General features: G+C 38.1%; 1 protein-coding gene across 17 annotated transcripts in view; it reads left to right on the top strand.

Moving 5' to 3' along the window:
• The window catches only part of MBNL1 (muscleblind like splicing regulator 1), a gene marked incomplete at both ends in the record, with an annotated part of 141495 nt that overhangs the window by 87714 nt on the left and 29671 nt on the right, over nucleotides 1-24110 (top strand). For all 17 annotated transcript variants that reach the window (XM_079704162.1, XM_079704171.1, XM_079704172.1 and 14 more), the window contains one exon: nucleotides 18715-18885. In XM_079704162.1, coding sequence (XP_079560288.1) covers nucleotides 18715-18885 — 171 coding nt within the window. The remainder of the gene's footprint in view (nucleotides 1-18714; nucleotides 18886-24110) is intronic.

Below are 24110 nucleotides of genomic sequence, written 5' to 3' on the forward strand. Positions count from 1 at the left end.
GGACATAATCCTCAGACTTAGTATCAGACCTCGATTTTAGATTTAAACTTTATTTGCTACTTCTGTGATCTTGGGCAAGTCATTAAACCTCTGTGGGCCTTAATTTCCCCATCAGCCTAATGGAGTTAATGCCAGTTACTCATATGGTCATTGTGAGGTCGATTGAAAATGCTCCAGGGCTTCCCTGGTGGCACAGTGGTTGAGAGTCCGCCTGCCAACGCAGGGGATGCAGGTTCGTGCCCTGGTCCGGGAAGATCCCACATGCCGCGGAGCGGCTGGGCCCGTGAGCCATGGCCGCTGAGCCCGCGCGTCCGGAGCCTGTGCTTCGCAACGGGACAGGCCACAACAGTGAGAGGCCTGCGTACCGCAAAAAAAAAAAAAAGAAAGAAAGAAAGCAAATGCTTCAGAAAGTGCTTCATCCCTGGTCTTTTTTTCCTCTGCACTTGGTCCCCCTTGGTGTCACAGGACACTTCATAGTATTGATTATCTATTTTCTAAAATTTACCCTATGTTATGATTTATGGTCTGCCTCACTCTGTTTTTTCTTTTCTTTTTCAATAGGTAATCAGATAAAAGAAAGATGTAGGTTAAAATTCTCAAAAGAAAGTTTGGGGATTACCCATTTATTTTAATGAACTGTCTGTTCATTTGTGTGAGCAAAGTGTTTTATTTATGAAAAGTGAGGTATAAGAAATGGCCTGTGGTGAATTCACAGATGTTTTTACATAGTGGACCCATAGACATATAGTAAAGAAAAACGCAGGGGGTATAGCATATTTTTGAGTATATTACTGGAAAAAACAAAAGGAGAAATGACAGAAAGCAAATCCACAACAAGTGAGTTGGCAGGACTCTATGTGTACTGTTAAAAATGGACGATGTCATCTGAAAGTTCCCCCACTTCAGAAAGTCTGGGAGATAAGAACATTGGTATTCTGAGGACTGCTCAGACTCAAATGATAACATGTTTTAAGTGTAAATAATAAGGCGATTGATAATTTGTAAACTTTTACTTGAATCTATTTAAAGTATTTCTTGGTCCTTACATGGTTCTCCATTTAATCTTTCCCTAAAATAAACTCCTTGACTAATACATTGTAAATCTTTTCTTGCTGTGTGTTACATGTGCTCTGGTAATCTCACGGATGCACTCCTGTGGAGCCTGGGGCATCTGCCCCCTGCTCCACATAAGCCAGTATGCTTTAGCAAAACCCTGGCAGTTTATAACATGGAATATGGTTTTAGAAGGAGTTACTTTTTGTTTGCATAATCAGTCCATTTGATTATCAACCACTTTTCTTGCTATTCTAACAAGAACTATTACAACAGGAAAAAAACCAAAACATTTTTGGTTTCATTTTATTGGTATATCCCTTGAGCAATGCCTCAGAATTTCTGCCAAGCTACCTACCATATTGACACTTCTAAGTAACATTTTCTAATCTGAGTAATCCAGATTACAGCTATTATTTACTATTTTCTGATTTGACTGTAGTGTGGAGGCCAGTTTTTATCTCGGTATTAAGGAAACAGTGAAACATAGAATAACAGACTAATGATTGAACCAGAAATTTGTTAAGTAGCAAGAAATTGGAAAATGATCAAGCTTAATGTGGCAGATAATCAATTAAGTACATTTTCAAAACATTAGTAGGTTTTGAAAAAGCCCTGTTCTAGTTGTGTTTTAGAAGTTAGATATACAGTTAATATATGAGTGTATATTACATGTCTAGTATACATGTATTATATGTATATTATTCAATATACATTCTGCTTTATAAGACTGTTTATTTGCTCATTCACTGAGTTAATACCTATTATGAGCCTGACACTATTCTAGATGTTCTTATTTTGGGAATACAGCTGGAAAATAAAACAGTCGTGGTTTTCAAGCCTCATTCCTGGTCTAGTGAAAGAAATAGGCAACTGCCAAGCAATTATGATAAAGTGTAATGAATGCTCTGGAACCAACTTACAGAGCATTAAACAAAGGCTTGAAGTTTAAAGAAAACTTCCTGGAGGTGGCAACATTTAACTGGAGACTGACTGGAAATTAGCCAGGCCAAACAAAAAAGATGGGGGGAAGGCGAAGTATTTGAAGAACTGGATCTACGTGGACAAAGTAATGTCTTGTACACGGGATTGAATGTAGTTTAGTTTAGTATGGCTGGGGAGAGAGAGAGAAAGGAAAAGGGAGAGAGAATGAGCATGTGAGTGTGCATTAGAATAGGGGTGTAGTGGGAGATTGTGAAAAAGATGGGATAATGATGTGGAGAATGGTCAGGTCTGTGTTAGCTCTTGCCTGGACTATTAAAATAATTACTTAATTGGTCTCTCCTCCCCAGGCTGTCAGCCATGTCAGGCCCCCTTGTGCTCCTGTCTGATGAATTCACGAAACAACAGCTTTGCTGTTGTCATCCCTGGTTCCCTTCAGTGGCTCTCCCTGGCCTAACAGAAGAAAGTAGAGTCTTTAACTCAGTTTTTAAAACTGTCCCCAAGCTAGACTCAGCATACTTTGCAAACTTTATTTCCCACTACTCTTATTACAGATTTATTACTTGTCACTGATGCTTCAAAGTATATTATTTCCTCTACCTGGTATCTTTTCTAACTGCTCATGTATAAAGTCTCCCTCTTCTTCAAAGCTATGATCTGCTTTTTCTAAGTGGAATGTCTTTTCCACCTTATGACCCTTTTTGTCTTTTGTCCCTACATTCTAGCTGTTTATGTGCATGCCTTATTCCCCTTTGCAGACTATGTGTCCGATTCATCCTGTGTCTCCGCGGCCCTGCAGCGCTCAGCACAAGAGTAGTCTCACCAAGTAGATAAATGGTGGATAAATGTGTAAATAAGTTATTCTAGAAGATATTAAGACTTGGCGTAAAGCATATTTAAGGCAAGACCACCTATTTTATTTTACTTGTTGGCCTCATCCATTCGTTTCCTATCTTCTAGCTTGTTTTTTGGGTAGATGAGGAGACAATGAATCGTTGTTCCATTCTGCTTTCTCTTTTGCCTGCGTGTGTGCCCAAGGTGACATGCCCAAGGGAACAAAAGGCAGTGGCTCTTTTTGTGCCCGCCCTTGCCCTGAGTGCCCTTTCTCCCACTGTCTAGGAAAGGAGCTGTGAGGAGACCGTTTAGAAACAAAAGTATCAATTAACTGACAGATAACATTAGTGGTTATCTTGAAGTCACTGGCAAACACTGGGTTTAAAAGAACTATGGAAAGGGCTGTGATTGATGTGTAAATGAGAATGTGCATTAGTATATAGAGACTAACCAATGGTCCTCAGAGTAGCAGTCATTAGAATTGTCTGAGTGCTTTCCTGGGACCCAGCCAAAATCAATTAAAGCAGAATTTCTGGGGATGGAGGCTGGGTATAGGAATTTTTAATTTATAATGTACAGCCATGATTAAGGACCATTGGCTTAAACCTTACAGTGGCGTCTCAGTGGTGTGATAGCTGGGACCCCAGAAATGCCCTCCTGTCCCCTAAATTGCTTATTCATTCTACAAACATTAACTAAAAATACTTAGGTTGCTAAGTTAGAGTTTGTCCTGGTTTTAACAAGTTCTTAATCTCGAGGGATAGACAGACTTGTAAAAATTACCTGTAATACAGTTTGACTGGTGCTGAATTCACCACTGTGAGTTTATCCTACCTGCCAAGAAAGTAAAGAGGAGGAAGGGAGGGAAAGGGAAAGAGGAAATATCCAAGGAAAGTGACACTTGAAAAGGGTCACCTCTCATCATCAGATTTAACCTAGGAAAATGATTCCTCTTTATTATCAACCCCTTTTAAAATACAGATGCCCAGTTTCCTTATGGTCAGAGAAATGAGCATTAGTCGATGCGGCCTTTGGGCACTGGGAAAGCTTTCTCACAGCCACTCAGGAGTTGCGTTACTTGGCTACAGTTTCACAAATGAAGGCACGGTTTGGGCTAGGAGGTGAGCACCTGTATGATACCACAAAGCTAGTGGCTGAAAGAGCTGTAGTGAAGCCAGGGCTCCCCGGCTCCTGGAGAAGTGTTTTTTCCCCTGGACTGGAAATTTGCCATCCTTGGCCACTAGAGGCTTAGTGGGAGTTGGTTCATTAAAAGAGATTCTAACTTGACCGTGAACTGAAGGACTCTGTCAAAACAGGGGCTGAAGGAAAAGGAGAAGGAACGCTTTCAAGCGTGACCAGAGACGTGGGACTGTGTGACAGGAAGCAGGGGTTGCAGGGTTCCAGGGATGTGAAGAATGTGCTAGGAGAGTGAGAGGGACCCAGGGCTCTCCGTCCCCTGAGTACCAGAGCGTAATCAAGGGCAGTCATTCATGCTCCCACCTAAAAGTCACTCCATCCCTAAGATGGTATCCTTACCTCCAGTTTTATAGAAGAGGAAGTTGAAGTTGAGCGAGCTTGAGTAATTAACCCAGTCTCACTGCTAATAAATATCAAAGTTAGCACTGGAACAAACAACTCTTGTGATTCCAGTTCATGGGGTCGTCACCATTGAGCTGGGGCTCTATTGCTTTTTTTTTTTTTTTTGCGGTACGTGGGCCTCTCACCGTTGTGGCCTCTCCCGTTGCGGAGCACAGGCTCCGGACGCGCAGGCCCAGCGGCCATGGCTCACGGGCCCAGCCACCCCGCGGCATGTGGGATCTTCCCGGACCGGGACACGAACCCATGTCCCCTGCATCGGCAGGCGGACTCTCAACCACTGCGCCACCAGGGAAGCCCTCTATTGCTTTTTTAATGTCAAGTCCTGGGACAGTTCCTGGGTGAAGATCACCAAGACCTATAGAGGAGAAGGTTACACGCTCAAGGCACAGAGAAATCCAGCAAGTGGCCATGTTGCTTATTTGGGTTGGAGTACAAAGTTGTGGTTGGATGATGGTAGTAAGAAGTTACCAGAAAATGGAGCAAATGGACTAGGGGAGAAGGAAAATACAATTGAATTGAGAGAAAATGAGACCATAGTGTATGAGTTGACAGAGGTCTGGGTGAAGATGCACAAGGAATGTTTTTGAGAACTACTTTATTGGACAGAATTTTTTTTAATATAATTTATTTTTTAATGGAAGTATAGTTGATTTATAATGTGTTAATTTCTTCTTTTTTTCTTTTTTGTGTCTGAAGGTTTTTTTATTGTAAGTTTATTTATTTTTTAACTTTTTATATTGGAGTATAGGTGATTAACAATGTGTTAGTTTCAGGTGTACAGCATAGTGATTCAGTTATACATGTATCTATTCTTTTTCAAATTCTTTTCCCATTTAGGTTGTTACATAATAGTGAACAGAGTTCCCTGTGCTATATAGGAGGTCCTTGTTGGTTATCTATTTTATTTATTTTAAATTTTAAAAATAAATTTATTTATTAATTTATTTGGCTGTGTTGGATCTTCGTTGCTGCACGCAGGCTTTCTCTAGTTGCGGCGAGCGGGGGCTAATCTTCATTGCAGTGTGCGGGCTTCTCATTGCGGTGGCTTCTCTTGTCAAGGAGCACGGGCTCTAGGCGCACAGGCTTCAGTAGTTGTGGCTCACAGGCTCAGTAGTTGTGGCGCACAGGCTTAGTTGCTCCATGGCATGTGGGATCTTCCCGGACCAGGGCTCGAACCCATGTCCCCTGCATTGGCAGGCGGATTCTTAACCACTGCGCCACCAGGGGAGCCTAATCTATTTTAAATATAGCAGTGTGTACATGTCAATCCCAAACTCCCAATCTTTCCCTCCCCCCCCACCCTTCCCCCGGTAACCATAAGTTTGTTCTTTAAGTCTGTGAGTCTGTTTCTGTTTTGTAAATAAGTTCATTTGTATCATTTTTTTTTTTTTTTTTTAGCTTCCACATATAAGTGATGTCATACTATATTTCTCTTTCTCTGGACAGAATATTTTGTATTCTGAAATAAAGTCAGGACTCACTCACTTGGCAAATGTTTATTAGGCTTATTGGCCTGGGCTGCGCTGTGGGCACAAGGTTGAGGCACAGCCTCCTTCTGGAGGCCATCAGCATGGGAGGAAGACAAGGCATTAGTGCGCAGTAAAGCCTTGTGGCCCTGCTGGGAGGAAGGCATGTGCAGAGTGCCAAGGAACATGAAACAACTATGTCTGCTAACAGCCACCTGCTTTAGCCAGAGGTAGAGAGTGTAAAATTCACAGATACGTTGCTTTACTCACTTAATACACCCAAGCCCTGTGTTGAGCAGATCTGGGCTTTCAGCCTAAATGTTTCTGATGTGATAGCAGGAGAAAAACACCATGTGACAGCCGCCTGTGCTTTTCCCTCTTACGTTCGCATTCTGACTTATTATAAAAGTGTTGCCATGGCTGAGGTTCCTGTGAGGCCCAACATCTCCATACTTTTCATCTTAAATAAGCACTTGAGAATATCTCCGCAGCTTCTGATTGCTGTTTAGAACAGAACACCTTGTAATGATTAAGCTTTTCAAATGCCTCTGCTTAAGTCACGACTTCAGTACCCTTCTGCCTTAAGAGACTCATCATATAGATGTTTTGAAAGAGTTCCATAGTTCATAGGCATCTCTTTTTATTTATTTGTTTATTGTTAAAGTGGATCATTTTCCAGAAAGCTATTCAAGGATAGCAGAAATATATGAACTCTTTCTCAAAATTTCCTGTTTTATTCCCAGAGATAATTTTCAAGTAACTTCTGTTGACGGTTACTCCTTTAGATGTTTGGGAACCTGCCTGAGAAAGCCAGTGGAAGTCTCTGGGGATGGGGGTGGGGGCAGAGGAGAAGACAGGCTCAGATAACCTGTGTTGTGATGCTTTTTTTTTTTACTTTAAGAGATTGTTTTTCAGCCTACCGCCTATGCTGCTGCAGTCAGCGTCCAATAGAGACGTGTTCTGGGCCCGGGAGCCAATTGTCTTTCTCCTCGCTGCAGCCTGAAGTCTGAGAGAGAGAGAGCTGATGACTGTGCACAATTTTAGCAAATTGTCATGGGGATGGGGGGAGGGGAGTGCTTTCCCTACGGGGGCAGTGCCAGCGGCATTGAGCACATTTTGTTCAAGTACAAAGTTGATCTGCCTGAAGGAGACAGTGGTCAGCAGTAGTGCGGACCTCTGTCGCCTCACCTTTGCCTTGTGCTCTGTCATTGTTTATGTGAAGCAGTAGTGTTTAATGGCTGGACTTGAGGCAGAATCTGTGAGGTCAGGAAGCTAGTGACAATGTGTGTCTTCAGTTAGGGAATCTCAGAGGTTTACGGAGGACTTGGAATGAAAAATTGGGGAAAAGGAAGGGTCTTTGTTATTTGGCAAAGTCAGTGATGTCTCTAAAAGATTGGAGAGCAGTGTAATTTAATAATTTCTATGTAAAACTGATAGCCAAAATTTTAGACATCTGTTATAGTTTAGAAAACTATTTAAGCACCAATCATATGCATAATATACACTATCCCATCTAGTGGGTTTTGATGGGAGGTTTACAAGGGAAATATTGAAATGGGACTTTGAAAACATTGCATAATATTATACTTAAAGGTTTATCATAACCAATAATAAATGTTATTTTAGAGATGTAAAAATAGGGTTTACTTTCGTATATTTGTAGGCATGTGTAGGATCTAGAAGGTATAAATATAGCAAATGCTTCATATAAATAAAAAGCAATGGTGTTATTATTCTTGAGCTGACGTCATCAAAATGTTTTACCTCTTTGATTTCCATTACTTTCTTTTTGTTGCTGAATGAAAGTCTTGCCCCTTAAAGCCTCTCTATATTGTCTAATTTTGTTTTTTATTTTTATTTTTTATTTTTTATTTTTTTGCGGTATGCGGGCCTCTCACTGCTGTGGCCTCTCCCGTTGTGGAGCACAGGCTCCGGACGCTCAGGCTCAGCGGCCACGGCTCATGGGCCCAGCCGCTCCGCGGCATGTGGGATCTTCCCGGACCAGGGCACGAACCCGTGTCCCCTGCATCGGCAGGTGGACTCTCAACCACTGTGCCACCAAGGAAGCCCTATTTTTAATATATGTAATGTATTCTCTTTTTCTGTATAAAATCACCTTTTCTTTACTTGTGATCTATCTAAATCACAGAGGCCAGGTCAGTGGAATCCATAGATAATCCAAGAACCTCTTGACTCACTAGGGCTCTTGTTGAAATGGATAATGTGAAGCAGAAATTTAACTTTATGGTGTTCAATTATTTTCTTTTCTGCTGTTGATCCTATAGTACAGGTCCTGCTGAGGGGGAAAGAAAAAGAATGACAGAGAAACTGGAAGTTATGAGAGAATCTAATTTTTTTCATTACACTTTGGAAATACTATGTGGATTAATCTCCTCCAAAATTAGTTGCTTATATTGTGAAACATCTTTTCCTTTGCAGAACTCAAGGGGGTTGAAGCATCCGTTTGGTTCTGACCTATTCTGGATAAAGTCTTCTGTGTTTAGTGTGAGCCATGATTAGAAAAGCACGCACATGTAATGATGATCAAGTGATAGTGTAGTGGTTACCATTACCTCTAGTGTAATGGTGAAGAGAACCAACTTCGTAGTTGGGCTGTCTGGGTTCAGTTATGTGTCCTTGGGTGAGGACCCCTTTCCTTCTCCTTTGGAGAGGTATTTAAAGATGGAGAGCTTTTGCTTTATCAATGCACTAAGAGCTAGAATAGTTCTATAAAGAACTGCTTAAACAAGTCTTCCAAGAGATTGTTAAGGAAAAAATTATGTACTTTTGACTTAAGAAGTTTACCTCCTTTTTACCTTCAGGAAAGCCCTAGAAATATAATATAGACAGTCATGCTGTAATCCACCTAATAATGGTATGATGATGAATTGGGTACTATCTGTAAAACATTTTGTATTTCTCAATTGAAAGGCATGCGCTACAAATAGAGCTCTAAATTTTATTATGTAAATGTTAGGGCTTTTAATTATTAGCCAACATTGAAGACTGTCTGATTTGGATACCATAAAACTTCAGAAGTGTTTCTGCTCCAAACAGTTTAGAAGTCTGACAGTTGCTGTACTGAAAAAATAATGAAGCAATTTAAAAAAATAATAGAAACATAGTGATCTGGCATTTCCAATTTTATGATGCTATAAAAAAGCAGCCAACAAATGTTGGACTGTTTAATGATACTGGCACCTACCAAATGTCACTGGGCTTTCACAAGGTCATGGAGACTCTGGTTTGGCTTAGGGATGCTGGCCAGACCCATCTTTGGAGCCCAGGAAGACTGGAATAGTGGGAGACCATAGGTGCCAGCTAAACCCTTTATAGCACTTCATAGATGGCTACACACTTTTGTGGGATTCTGTGGCATAGATGAGGCCAGGAGTAGAAGGAAAAAGTGAGACCATTTCTTCTTACAGCATCCCATCAAAAGCAACTCTAAATATAAGATCCCTGTGGGCCCTCTCTGAGGAGGCTAAGATTTCTTCAGATGACTATCAGCTAAAATTGTGTGCTGATATAACTGTTGCTGTCACAGTTGTATGTATATCTGATCTCTCACAGACAAAAGCTGCTGGAGAAAGGAGTGGTATTTTTGTAACAAGAATGTGTGTGTGATTTGTTGCCTTTTTCCCTTTCTCCACCTCCTCAGCAGCAGCTAACCCGACTCTCATGCATTACGTAATACTTATCTAGACGTGTAGAGTTTCAGTTATGCCATTTTCAAGATGATTAATGGGAGTTGTGCAATTAAAGCTCCTAAGTTCTCTGGGGAAAAAGTCATAGTATCCCGATGTTTGAGTTAGAGTGCGTTGATATTGCGTCAGCATTGAGGATATTTTGGAGTCTTGTAAATGTCACTGTTGGTTTTCATGTCCAAGAATCATCGTCATCAAACATAGGAATGTTCTATAAAATAGTGCCTAGAACATTTGAATACTGGAGAGGCCTCTTTAAATAGCTAGAAAAGTCTAACCAAGAATCGCTTCCCTAAAATCAGATTAGACTTGGATGCGATAAAGTTTAATACCCATGAAACAGTGTCTGTTACATTCTTTTATATTCTTTCAGGCCATGGTAAAATTACAAATTTAAACTCAATAGATTGTGTGTATGGATGTGTATGTGTGTTAGTACTTTTCTTTCTTTTGCTGGCAGTCTCAATAGTTATTAAGCCACAGTTTATATGTAAAGATGAACTTTTTATGGGATCAGGAAAAGGAAAAAAATCAAAATTTGCATTATATTGCATTTCATTTGAAAACACTTCAGATCTGTAGTAAAATAAAATAAAGAAATAGGGAATATTTCAGTGAAAATACATTTATAAATTTCTGCTTCTTTTTTCTCTTACTGGTAGGAGAAAATTCTCCCAGGTCTTATGTTGACCTGAGTTCCAAGCATTTGTCCTTATGTTGATTGGATGAAGAAATAGAAATTTACACCTAGAAAGTTAAGCTTTAAATATTGATTAATGTTGCTATATTTACTTCATGTTAAGTTTAGGAGACTAGAGATTAATTGCCCAGCAAAATAAGAGGAGAAATGACTCCTTTCTCCATGTTCTATGGGGATGCTAAGCATTTGTTCCTGGTGTTACCTGAAAGTCCAATGAGGAAATTAAAACAGAAATTGTGTTTGTTTTAAAGAGTATTTTCTAGCCTTTTTAGATGGTAAAACTCTGAAATAAGTACAAGGGTGCACTTATAATCTGGCTTAAAGAGTCATAATATTTGAGAATAAAAAATGAATAGGGACTTCCCTGGTGGTCCGGTTGTCAAGAACCCACCTTCCAATGCAGGGAACGTGGGTTCAACCTCAGGTTGGGGAACTAAGACCCCACATGCCACAGGGCAACTAAACCCGCATGCTGCAGCTAGAGAGCCTGCCTGCCACAATAAAGACCCAACGTAGCCAAATTAAAACAAATAAACAAATGTAGCTCAAATTTAAAAAAAAAAAAGAAAAATTCCTGTTAATATGTCAATACTATCTATTTACTATGTAGTATACCATACTATTTAAAAATAGTAAATAGATAGTTTTGACTTACTAACAATGTATGTACTACAGTTGACCCTTGAACAACATGGGTTTGAACTGTGCGGGCCCACTTATATGCAGATTTTTTTCAATAAATATGCAACAATGCCACACTCTCTGAGGTTCTTGAACTACAGATGTTGAACCTCCCATAACGAGGGACGACCATATGATTATATTTGGATTTTCAACTGTGTGAGGGTTGGTGTCCCTAACAACCAAGCCCCCATCCCGGCCCACTGCATTGTTCAAGCATCATCTCATTTGCGATATACTATAGAATACTATTTGTAAGACAAAAAAACCCAAACAAACAATAACATCAAACCAGCGAAATCCCCCTGGAGACTTTCTAAGAAAAAAAATGAAGATATCTGTTTTGACTACTTTAGGAATTTCTACTAAATGATAGTACAGTATCCCTTTAGGTTTTATTCTATAGGTTACTAAAAGTCCTCATGTATTTTCTCAAATAAAGGATGAAATAAAAATTTTAGTCATATATCTTAAGTTTCTTAAATTTGCAACAAAAGCAAAGTCTGAGTTTGTAGTGCATACACTGATCTTAGAAATAGGTATACAATTGGGGTGAACATATATGTGTGTGTATATGCATAATTACATACGTACACGTGTATCCATTTACATATGACTAAAAACTACACTATGCAATGGGTCCACCAGAATTCCAGTTGGCAGTCAGAAATCTTTATTTTTCTGGGTTCTCTGGCTACTTAATTTATCTTTCTCAATAGCTTCTTTTTCAAAGGAGGGGGTACGTGTCTAACTTTTAGTTTTCCTGAAAAGACTTTCTGTAGGGAAATCAAGAAAATGTTGCTTGCCCTTAAAAAAAGTCAGTTTCTTCAGTATTCTAGTTAACAAGTGAATGGAGCTATTGATATGATTTTGGAATTTAATTATTTAGTCTTTGATATACCACAGTCTTTGTTTTTATTTTAACTAAAATAATTTTATTTAAAACCAAAACAAACAAATACTGAACCTCACATATTCATACTTTGAAAGTTTTTGGAAGCTGCGGCTATTAGAATTCTGCAAAATTGGAAGGAATAACTGGTCAACCACCCACTCCTTTAGAGCCAGGTTTTATAGTACAAATCCGTTATCTTATGTTTGAGGAAATTCCCAGAATAAAGGATCCTACCATTTAAATGTAAGAATGAATATATTTAAAGCTACTTACAAAAAACTTTAGGTTAGCAGTTTTTAAATTATGTGTGCCCCTTTTACTGACTGTTTGTGTCCCCATAAAATTTGTATGTTGAAGTCCTGTCTTCAGTGTGTCTACATTTGGAGATGGGGCCTCTAAGGAAATAACTAAGGTTAAAGTAGTTAAGGTTAGGGTCCTGAATGTGGGGTCCTGATCTGACAGAATTGGTGTCTTTATAAGAGGCACCAGCAAGCGAGCGAGCTCTCTGCGTGCATACACCAAGGAAAGGCTATGTGAGGAAATAATGTGATTGTCTGCAAGCCAGGAAGAGAGCTCTTAGTGGAAACCAAATTGTCCAGAACCTTAGTCTTGGACTTCTAACTTCCAGAAACGTGAGAAAATACGTTTATGTTGTTTAAACCACCCAGTCTATGGTATTTTGTTATGGCAGCCTGAGCAGACTAATACGGACTTCATTAAAGTCCATTAAGTATAAAGGAGTGGATAACTCTCAGCTGGAGATGGTTTTGCCTGCCCCGGACCCCCAGGGATGTTTTGGCAATATCAAGAAATAATAATTGACTGCAGGAGTGCTATCTGCATCTAGCAGGCCAGGCATGCTGCTAAACATCCTCCAATGGCAAGAACGGCCCCACGACAAAGACTTGGCCACCGAAATGGCAATGGCAAGATAGCCACCCAAATGTCGATAGTGCTGAGGTTGAGAAACCTTGAACTTCTTTTTAGGATGTGTGTGTTCTTTAAGCTGACAAGGGGCTTCCCTGGTGGCGCTGTGGTTAAGAATCACCCCACCGGTACAGGGGACGCGGGTTCGATCCCTGGTCCGGGAAGATCCTATGTGCCGCGGAGCAACTAAGCCCGTGCACCACAACTACTGAGCCCACGTGCCTAGAGCCCGTGCTCCACAACAAGAGAAGCCACTGCAATGGGAAGCCCGCGCACCGCAACAAAGAGTAGCCCCTGCTCGCCGCAACTAGAGAAAGCCTGCGCGCAGCAACGAAGACCCAAAGCATCCAAAAAATAAATAAAATTTTTAAAATAAATAAATAAAATTAAAAAATTTAAAGCCGACACAAGTCCTTTATGGAAACAAGTAAATCATAAGGAGATATATACATTTAAGAGCTACAATATCCTGTGTGTTAGATGCAATTAATTTGTTTTCAATATTTGCAAAAGCCAATAAACTGTAATTCCTAGAGCTAATTAAACTTATATTCATTCCCTAAATGAAAACAAAACATTTGAGCGTATATGCATGTGTGTGCATATTTGTGTGTGTATAAAATATAATTTTTTCTTAATCACCTTTTAAACTGCCGTACATTTCCTACCACTAGATACTTATACTTTTCAAATAAATATTATATATGTAAATTTACTCACCCTTGCCTTAGAATTGATCATTTGAAAGCATGGCAGAACCATAAAAAAACATCATTTTGGAAAAGCGTGAAACAATATTTCTTGATTGCAAAGGGTTTCTTTCCCCCCTTGGCAAAATTTTTCTGAGATAGTTGTATTATCTTAGCGGGAAAAAAAAACCCCAAACCAACCCAAACCAGTAGCAATTTTCAATAGGAAGCTCCCAGCTTCCTTTGCCAGAGCTTCTGGCCAATATCTGAGCAGTGAATATCTTCAGAAAGTGCTTCAAAACATTTGCATATATCAGCTGTTCCAAACGAAATATTAGTTTTAACAATTGAAATAAATGGTTGCAGTTTGAACAGTCTACCAGAAAACCAGTACTTCCAATGAAAGTTGGAAAAGACATATGAGTATTAGCTGGTGCCCCTATAATTTTTTGATTGCCCCTTTCTTTTCAGAGTCTATGCAAATGTGACTCAGTAATTTTCATCCTACCACATAGTTACCATTGGCAACTTAATAAGGTGACTTTTTACATTCTGACCTCATAGGTCACTATATTCCTTTTATTTTAGATGGAAGAAGTGTAATTAAAAATGGGAAATTAGTGTTTCCAGTTTTCAAATATAATGTTGATTTTTTGTCTTATTAAGTTTGGCCAACTTCTAAGTAAGATGTTTTATTTTTGATTGTTAGCTAGTTCTTAAATAAATATTAGAAATAGCAGAGAAATAGTTTCTTATGTCTCTAAATTGCCATCTCTAGTTTCATTCAGTTTTTATCTTTATTCTACAATTTATACTTCACTATATACATCACATACATATCATTTTTAGATATGTATTATATATGCTTGTACTATGTGTGTAATCACTTTAAAGTATACTTAATTACACTATAATGTTTAAAAATTAATCAGGCATTTATTTTGAGGCTCAACTAATCTAAATGTACATCTTCCCTTGTTAGAATCACACACTTTGTACCAATTTCAAAGGCTAATGAGAAAATCCTTCAATTCACAATTTAACAGTTTGTAACCTTAGAAATTGAGGATTTGATGACTTAATCTCTCATTAGCCTCAAATGGTCTACAAGGGGACATTTTTTACTTTTTCTGGACGGGTTACTTATATTTAAAGATGTAGAAAAATTATTAGAGAAAAATGGACTTATTCTGGATCAATATTTTATTGAACTTCCTCTGCTTCCTTAAAATATACAGTATATGCATTACAATGATGTCTTCGGAATCTGTGTTGTGTTAACTTACAAAAGGCCTCCTTGAATGGAGTCTAAGATATTTATGGTATAGGCGGTATAGTGTGGCCTGCTAGTCAGCTGGCCAGCTCACTGAAAATAAGATTTCGGTGCCATCAACAGAAGTAAACCGCAGAAGCATAACATTGTGAGAAATGTATTAGAATGGCATTTTCCCTTAGTGGATGTCGCAAATAGAAAATGATGATTAAGGGGAAAGCTTATGTTATTGATGGTTGACATGTACTGTCACTGAGTTTTGCTACTTGTATTATTTTTAGTACCTTTAACAGATAGGGTGCTAGGTTAAGCAACTGCTGCTTGTTATTAGCTTGAGAACTTAAGGAAAGAGAGAGAAATTATTAATATTTATTGCCAGCCTGTTATACCAGGAGCCATGTATGAGGCTGGCCCACTATCTTGCTCAATTCTGATACATCACCAGTGAGGTCAATGGCATTCTTACTGTTTACAGGAAAGCTATGGCCACTCTGAGAAGTTAACTAACTTCCATAAGGTCACAGGGCAAGTAATGAACAAAGCTGTTGTTTGAACCAAGCTATGTTTGGTCAGATGTACAATTATATGGCAATAGGGGAGCTGCATGTAGCAATCAAAACTGAATAAAAACTTCTTCATGTTTTTGCATTAATCCTAGCAACCCAGTTTATTGTATCTTGGGGTGAAATCTCTGATGATGTAGAGTAGTAGCTCCTATACAAAAATCTGCATATGTGAGTACAAGATACTGATTGAATTTCTGTTTTTAGATTTTTAGAATGTATTGTCACTGTATAGATTTTAAAATACCAAGTACATTGAATCCCTTCACAAACCTTCCTCCCTAGTGAAACTTGCAGGCCTCATGTTACTTTTTCTCCTTTTATTGTGGCAGGCTTTATTTATTGTGTGTTCAAATTTCTGGCCTCTGAATAAAAGCATCATTAGGTTAGTACAACTCAGAGTCAAAATTTGGTATGAGATCTAGTTTTTATTCTGTTATCTTCATTGTCTCCAGATGGATTTACAGTCGAATTCATCTTTAAGCATTTAGTAAGAAGTGTTCATTCATTCATTCTGCAAATGCTTATTGAGGTACAGTGCTGGGAACTCAGAGATGGATGAATGTGGAGAGGTACCAATGTCATATTTACCTGAACTCTCTAGAAGGGTTGCTACTGGTGGTTTTCCTCAGAGCTTAGGCAATTCTCTGGAAGAGGATGTTTATTCTAACTTGCTTTTGACCTTTTTATTTGTCAAACCACAATTATTCAGCAGCATAGTAAGCATTAAACACGTTTTGACCTTCCTAAGAAGCTAAGTTTATCTAATATCAATTGCGGAGGCTACTCAGTTATTTTTTCCATACATGTCAATGAAAAATTCACGTGTCTTTGCAGAATTGTGTTTTGTAGTGTTTTCTGCTATATCAGAATAACCTGGAATACCGTTAAAATGTAGATCCCTGGCCCCCAGACCTATTGCCACAAACTCTGTGGAAGAGGCTTGGTAGTCTGTATACTTTGCCACAAAATGTCCTCAGTTGATTCTTAGGAACATAGCTTTTTGAAAGTGAGGCTGCAATCCAGTCAAATCAAGCTAAACATGGAAAGGTGGCCTATGTAGGAAGTGTAGTAGAATGGCATTTTTCCTGAGTAGATGTAGTAAAGACAAAACGAAAACCAAAGGTCCGAGTTTCTGTTAAAAGTTTTGAGATGCGGGGATACAGAATATATGTTGGTTTGCACGTGGCTTCTCTCCTTCATTATTTCAATCCAGGCTGTGTTCCTAGGTAGGAAGCCCTGGTGGTTTGTGTTCAAGGGAGGCACTAGAATGAAGTGCCAGGAAGACCAGTGTTAGTGTTGACAAAGCAGGGTTCAGGGCCCAGGGCTGTCTCTGTGCTATTTATGGAACTCTAGACACTGATCTGAGTCAATTGACAGTAACTGAATCCTCAGAGTGGATATAACCCTGCTTATCTGCACTTAAATAAATCCAATCTTAGTAAGAAATGTGATGTGGAGATACTGAGAAGCAGAATTTCTCTTAGAGCCAAGTTGTTCTTTGTACTGAAAAAGCAGGTTTTCTTTAAAAGACCCCAACTGGATATCCCTGACATCAGACCATGTGTCATCCATGAGTTATTTATGTTGGCCAGTCATTCCCTGTGGTTTATCTTGTGACTCGAAGTGTTGTTTTTATGAAAGTTGTTTTGCATCCAGATGCTTTTACGCTAATACACTCACGATCTCAACAGATATCAAGCATGATGATTTCAGATGGAATAGGTCATAGATATGTAAATGTTACTTTACTTGTGAATGTATCAATAGCCATAACTAATAAATATTATAAAAATTACCTTCATGCCAATATTTTGTTTTTCTCTTATTGTGTATACAATTTAAAATGCTCTGGGAGTGTTTGGTAATAGCAGCTTCTGACCTTCCCCTGCTCCTTGGAGGGGGCCATGCAGTACCGAGGGTGTGACATAGACATTATCTTCTTTAATCTTAAAAATAAATTTATTTTTTTGTAGTTTATATAGCAATTTTGAAATGAATGAAAACCCTGAGGCTTAAAGAAGTTAGTTTTTTATGCAATTCATGCAGCTGATGAGTGAGAGAGCTAGGCCTCTACCCCAGGTCCTGAGACCTGTAAGGTCCTTGCTATTGGCCACTGTTCTCTACTGCCTCCTGACCTAAAATATTATTAGTGAAGCTTTATTACATAAAGCTTGTTCAAATAACAGGCAGTATCCTATGATATAAACTTATGAACTTATTCCTAAAAAGCTTCATCAAAACGAGCCAGAAATAAATCATTCAAATTAGAATTGTGACAGATTTTCTCACAAATATAAACATCAGTTTTCTGAGTCAATTTACAGTACTAGGTCAAATTATGGTAAATAGATTTTTCTTAGAAAAATCAAAGAAAGCTCAAGAAGGTGGTTGATGGCTTCAATTAAATCTTTCTTTTACCCTCACAAACACTTCTAATTAGATTTATTAGTGAAAGAAGTTGTCAAGGTGGTAATTCATGAGATAAGTTACTATCAATATGACTTGACAATACTATATTGAAATAATATGGGTCAATCCCTGACAATATTGCATAATACAGACTTTAATATATATATTTTGATGAGAAGAATCATCCCAAAAGAAAGGTATATTCACATTTCTTGTTTTATAGTAACTTATTTTTTTCCTCCATTTTATACTCTAAGTTTTTTGGAGGGTAAATATGTCTGTTTCTATTGTTTTATAATTCTTGGGTGATGTAGACTAGATTTACCACTGAAAGGTTAAAGGCTACATTTTTCACCAATATTTCACTATACTTACTAATCTCTATACACAGTGAGGAATGTGTGGGAATTTTCTTCTTTTCATCTGTACATTTCTTAATATATTGGCTTATAATGCTTAGTAGTAATTTTAATGTTACTTCTTGTGAGATACGTGTAAAGGTGTTTTACTGAAGATAACAGTGTGCCTTTAGTCCTCTAATTTCATTTCCTTACGACTCAGTACAAGTAAAAATAGATGGTAAAACTTCATCATTCTTTTGGGTTCATTAAAGTTAACCAGACGATGTTATGGAAGGAGTCTAATATTTTATTTGATAATTCTGTGTTTTAATATTGCCCTGGCAGTTTGTAGATTTTTAAACTTGGATCTAGAAATATTAGTGCTAATATTAAAATACAGGAGCTTCTTTAAGCTTGAAACTTTTTTCACATGTCTTAATATCTCATTTTGATAATACACTTGAGTGAATTCATTATTTACTCGAAATGTATAATAAAGTGATTTGGACTTTTTTCATTGTGTGAAAGACCCACGGTAGATTCAAGTGACGGGTTTGCATCATTATGATTTTCTTAAGATTTGTGGATTTTATTATTTTTTTAAGGTGATCTTTTCTGCTTTTGTTTCTTAGGGTCGTTGCTCCAGGGAGAACTGCAAATATCTTCACCCACCCCCCCACTTAAAAACGCAATTGGAGATAAATGGGCGCAATAACTTGATTCAGCAGAAGAACATGGCCATGTTGGCCCAGCAAATGCAACTAGCCAACGCCATGATGCCCGGTGCCCCATTACAACCCGTGGTAAGTGTGTTCTCAGTTCTCGTTCCTGAAGTTTGTCATTCTGAGTGCTCACTTTCAGTGTTAAAGTGGTGATTGCACTAGATCAAGTGAACATAGGTAACAGTATATTACCTAGCATTTTCTAGCCAAACTAGCAGTCAAACCCTGGAAACAATTTTCACACCGTAAAGTTACTCATCTTCTGGCTAAATCATGTGGAAATTTACATTACAGCATGTTTGTCCCTGAAAACTCCCTTCAAATTAAATCCTGTGACTTGCAGATGTTAAATGGTCTTTTTTAAAATGGTCGTTAAACTCATCAGTATAGTCAAGGTGCATTTTCAGGCTACCTTTAACAGTAATAGTCATTTAAAAAATTGGTGTATATCATCTTTAATTTTGAGAAAATGTTTCCCTTTCCTCCCTCCTTAAAGAGAATCTGTACAGTTCTCTTTCTTGAAAAGGAGCCTTTGTTATTGTTTTAAACTTAAATTGAAACTAGTTTGTAGTTACAAATGCTAGGAAAATTCTGACAGTGGTGAATCCATATCATGGACCTCAAAGTCTCATCAAAGGAGAACTAATCAGGAGAGGCAGAAACTCCACGAGCTTTTAAGAAAAGAGCAAACTTTTATAAACTGTAGGTGGTCATATGGATTTAATGTTTACTGAGCAGTGTATGTACGTAACCTTTGATTCTGAGCATATTTATTTATTTGTTTGTTTGTTTATTTATTTGGATTTGGGAGGAGGGTGTATGTGACAAATGACTTTAATAACCTTTACTCACATTTATCCACAAAAATGTGAGAGATAAATATCATAACTAATTTTAGGTTACAAAAGATGTTCTGATGTTAATTGTGATATAGTAATTCTGTGTTTAAATGCATGTTGAAATTTGCAATGATCGGAATATTCCTGTCACTGACTTATATGCAATATTATGGGGTCATGGAAACATGAAGACCCACATTTTTCTGATATGCTAACTGTAGCATGTATGCTAACTAATTTTTTTCCTGATACATTTTAACTCCTGAACTCAATGTAATTATTATTCTCTCTTAGAACTTAATGAACCAATCATTCCAAAAAAGAGGGGGGGATTGCATTTCGAGGTGGGAGGGATCTCCAAATCCAATCGGCAGTGATACCAATTATCAATACTATACAGTTGAGGTGAGAGAATATTATAATTCTGTCTGTTTTAACTTGATATATTTTTTCCATTATTGGGGACTCATTTAAAAATATGATATCTTAAATTTATTTCTGTGACACCTGTTAATTTCACATGTCTGTGTTGGGATTTCCATTTGGTTTAAAAACAAGTTTAATCATTGTCTCTAGCATAAAATATAGGACAAGAGTTCTCTTTTACACTCGACTCTCACATATGGTTTCAAAGATCTGATAAATCCTTGGGGTGGCTACTACTATAGTCGATATATAATATCTCTCCTTGATGTGAGATACTTTGTTCCACTTCAACATTTAAAGCGTGCTGACCGGCAGGCTCTACCCTCTCGGTGACTGGGAGCACCTCTGAGATCAGCAAGTGTGGTTCCCAGGTGGCAGAGAACAGGTCATGACAGTGCGTTCCTCACTGTGAAGTCTTGGCCCATCTCCTGAGTTAGTCCTTGAGTTTTACTCTCAAGGCCATTTCAGGGTCATCGTATGTGTAATCCTGGGACAAACTCTAAACACCATTTATGCTCATGTGTTTGAAATGCTAGTAACAAATATGTGTTGTTTAAAAAAAAAATCAACAAATCACAGATTTCTGAAACCATCAGAAAAATTACCTCATTTTCTGGTGTTTTTGTTGGAAAATTCTCTGCTTAGACAGAGCATTTATTTTTATTAGTTGTGAGCCCATTCAGGCTTTATGTTAATTTTCCCTGATATGACTAGATTTGAATGTGGAATTACCCTTCTGCTAAAGGCATCCTGAGATCATAGTCTAAAAATAGACTCCATTCAGAGTGACGTTTTTGTAATGAGTATAGAAGTCATTTTAATTATTCAATTTTAAAGCATTTAGGGTTTTAATGACTGTAGAGAAGGCTTTAATCCAGGAAATTTGCCTTCAAAACCCCACCTGAGGCTTTTCGATCCTTTTTGTAGTCAGCCCTGTTTTGATGAGGGTAATGATATGCAGTTTCAGAAATAAACGAGACGGTCATAACCAGCTGCTTACTGGAACTTTAGAGCTGGGCCTACAGAATTATAACAGCTGGAAGCAGCCAGGTGACTAATATGGAAAAGGGTTGCCACTCAAAAGAGGATGGCCACTAGAATAGATGGTGGTGTTTGAAGACGTGGTATAAACTTGGATCCAACCCAGGCAGTAAGTGATAGCAAAGGAGATAATACTGTGAGCAGATTCATAACATCAGCAGTATCAGGAATATCTGAGCAGTGACTGGGCTTTTAGTCAAGTAAGTAAAGCATCTTAGTTCTCTAGGGCCAGCCAGTTTGGCCCCCAGACCATAACTGGAGGAAACATGAAGAGGGGAAGAGGCTAGCAAGGTCTAATCAAATTCAGAAGCATCTAGCATTATGCCTGGCATGTAGCAGAGATTTAAAAAATTGCTTGATAAGTGAAAAAAAGAATGAGGGAAAGAGTTTCCCAAACATGAGAAGAATAGGCAGAGGTTCATGGGAGTTTACCTGTGCCAGAGTCCAAGGGAATTATAACTGGAACCAGAGCACAAGCCCAATTATATAGAGACTGCAGCATAGAATGGGGAGTACAGGTGGATACCTATTAGTAGACTGTTAGCAGAGGCAGCCAGGGACTTGATGAGGGTACTGCTGGGACCAGGAAATAGCTATCATGCCGCCCAGTTTGGGTTCTCATTTTCTCATAAATTTTGAGAAACCGGGTCTATAAATTTAAGATCTCCAGAACATGACACTGGGCTGGTCTGGGAAATGCAGGGATTTATAGGTGAGTTTCTTGTTTTCATGGACTTGATTATGTTGTAATGAAATGTACCAAGCCAAGAATCTGAAAAAGAACATAACACTTGGGGGGTAATTACAGTACTCTGAGGGCATTGAAGGCACTCAGCACATTTTATATGATAAATCCTCACAACCATACTATAAAAGTAGAGAATATTATCCAGCTTTAGAGATGAAGACTCAGAGGTTCAGAGATTAACTAGTTTGCCCAAGTTACATAGCTAGTGAGTTAGCAGGGCCAGGATTTTCACCCAGGCCGTTCAGGTTCTGGCATCCATGCTGTAGAAACACTAAATGGAGATTGCCACCAACCAACTCTGGGTCTTTGGTGGATTCATTTAAAAACCCTGACCGTCTTCAACATATAGTGAAAACTTTAAGATATATTATTTGAAAGGTCCTACCAATGTTATAATTATTCCAATTTCATAAGATAAGAAAATAAGTAGTTGAAAATAAATAATTGAATTTATGTCTACTTCCTAAAATTTAGCATAGTAAATTATCAAGTAATTGGTGTTAGTTCTATTATCATTTCTAAACCACTAATAAAAATGCAAAAGAGCAGTTTTTCCTTTATTGTATGATCTTTGAAGATAAATAGAGGACGTATAGTATTTAATTATCCAAATTAAAAAAATAAAATTTCTGGATTTTTTTTCTAGGTAGTACTTAAAAAAATACAATTATTTTGCCATGCACTATCTGATGCAAAGGTAATCTAACAAGAAATTACTAAATAACCAATGATAGACTGCACCTAGGGGCTCACAACTTGGAGGCATCTGGTGTATTTCTTTGGTCCATCCCAGAAAGATGTTTTTCAGAAATCCTGTTGATTCCAGGTTCTTGGCGTTGCCCTTGAAGAGGTCTGCATAAGCAGTGTTTTGAAGAGTGTATCTGAGCTCTGGAGGTCCCCTAGCAGTGCCCTCCCATGCCTTTCCCTGTGTGCCCAAAGGTTGGCCTTGGCCATCTATAATTTCCCATGGCAGCTGCCCTGAAGGTACACACACTAGTCACTTTGAGGTACAAAACTCATGTCGAATTCCCTATGCATTTCATGAACTTGAAGTAGGCTAAGGATAGAGAAATTCAAAGTTACTGGATTTAGCTGAAGTCTTAGGAGCTCCTTTGCTGCTCCTGTTGCCTTGCCTTTGCTGTCACTTCATATCCAAGCAGTTTTTTGGCATTTGGTTCCTGAAAGCTTTGAAGTCATCATTTGTCACACTTCCAGGAACACCTAGAATTCTTAAATTGTTTTTTAGTGCTTTACATTCCAGTTTATCCAACTAGTGGTTGAGATAAGGCTGCTGTGTCCCCAAGTGTTTCTGGTAAAACTGTTTCCAGGTCAGTCACCCTGAATCTTATTTCATCCATCCTCCCCATCTTACTACTGCCCATTTCTGTCAAGGAGCCTCTACTTCCTCAAGCAGCATGAGAATGGGCCCTGAATCTTAGGCACCAGGCCATATTTGTTGATACCTTTCTTCTTGGAGGGCTAGAAGTAAGTCTTCTTTATTTAAATGTTTATTACTTCATTAAAAGTTGCTTGAAGTATAATGTGAAGTTAAGAATAAAGTAAGTGGTCATTTGATTTGCCCAGTCAGCAAGTCAGTCTAGAAGCAGAGTTTAAAACAGTATTTATCAGTTTTATTCCAGTCACATGCTACCTTCTTAGAAGAAAAGACATTGTAATGTAAATTTGTTGATAATTCCCCTTAGCTTTTGGCTCTATGTTTATATTCAAAATAATTGTTTACAGAGACTGTTTATAGCACTTGTACAGGGCTGTGCTTACCCAGAAACATGGTTTTATATACCTTGATTTTGTGCTGTAAATTTTTTTAAAAAGCTTAATTTTTCCCTGTTTACACGTTTGACCTTCACAAACACACACATACACCACCCCCCGCCACACACACACACAGAGGTAAAATCTAGAAAAGTCTGACTTAAAATTTGTGTTCTGTAAATCCCAGCACATACTGAGTATATATTATTTGTTTTATATACTCCCTCTATTTTATTAAAAATGGCAAACATTATATGCAAAACAAACCCTGTTTCACACAGTGTTTTAAAATAAATTAGAATCCCTATGATATTTGCAAGATTACAGCATGGTAACAGTATGTTAATGAAACTTAGTTCAATATAAAAAAAGTGACAATCAAAAATAAAATAAATTTTAAATAAGCATACTAAAGAAATTAATGATTAAAATTTGAGATTCAGAGGAAATAACACTAAATCTTTTTTAATGTTCAAATA

The sequence above is a fragment of the Hyperoodon ampullatus genome, assembly GCF_949752795.1.
Source record: "Hyperoodon ampullatus genome assembly, chromosome: 5".
NCBI lineage: Eukaryota > Metazoa > Chordata > Mammalia > Artiodactyla > Ziphiidae > Hyperoodon > Hyperoodon ampullatus.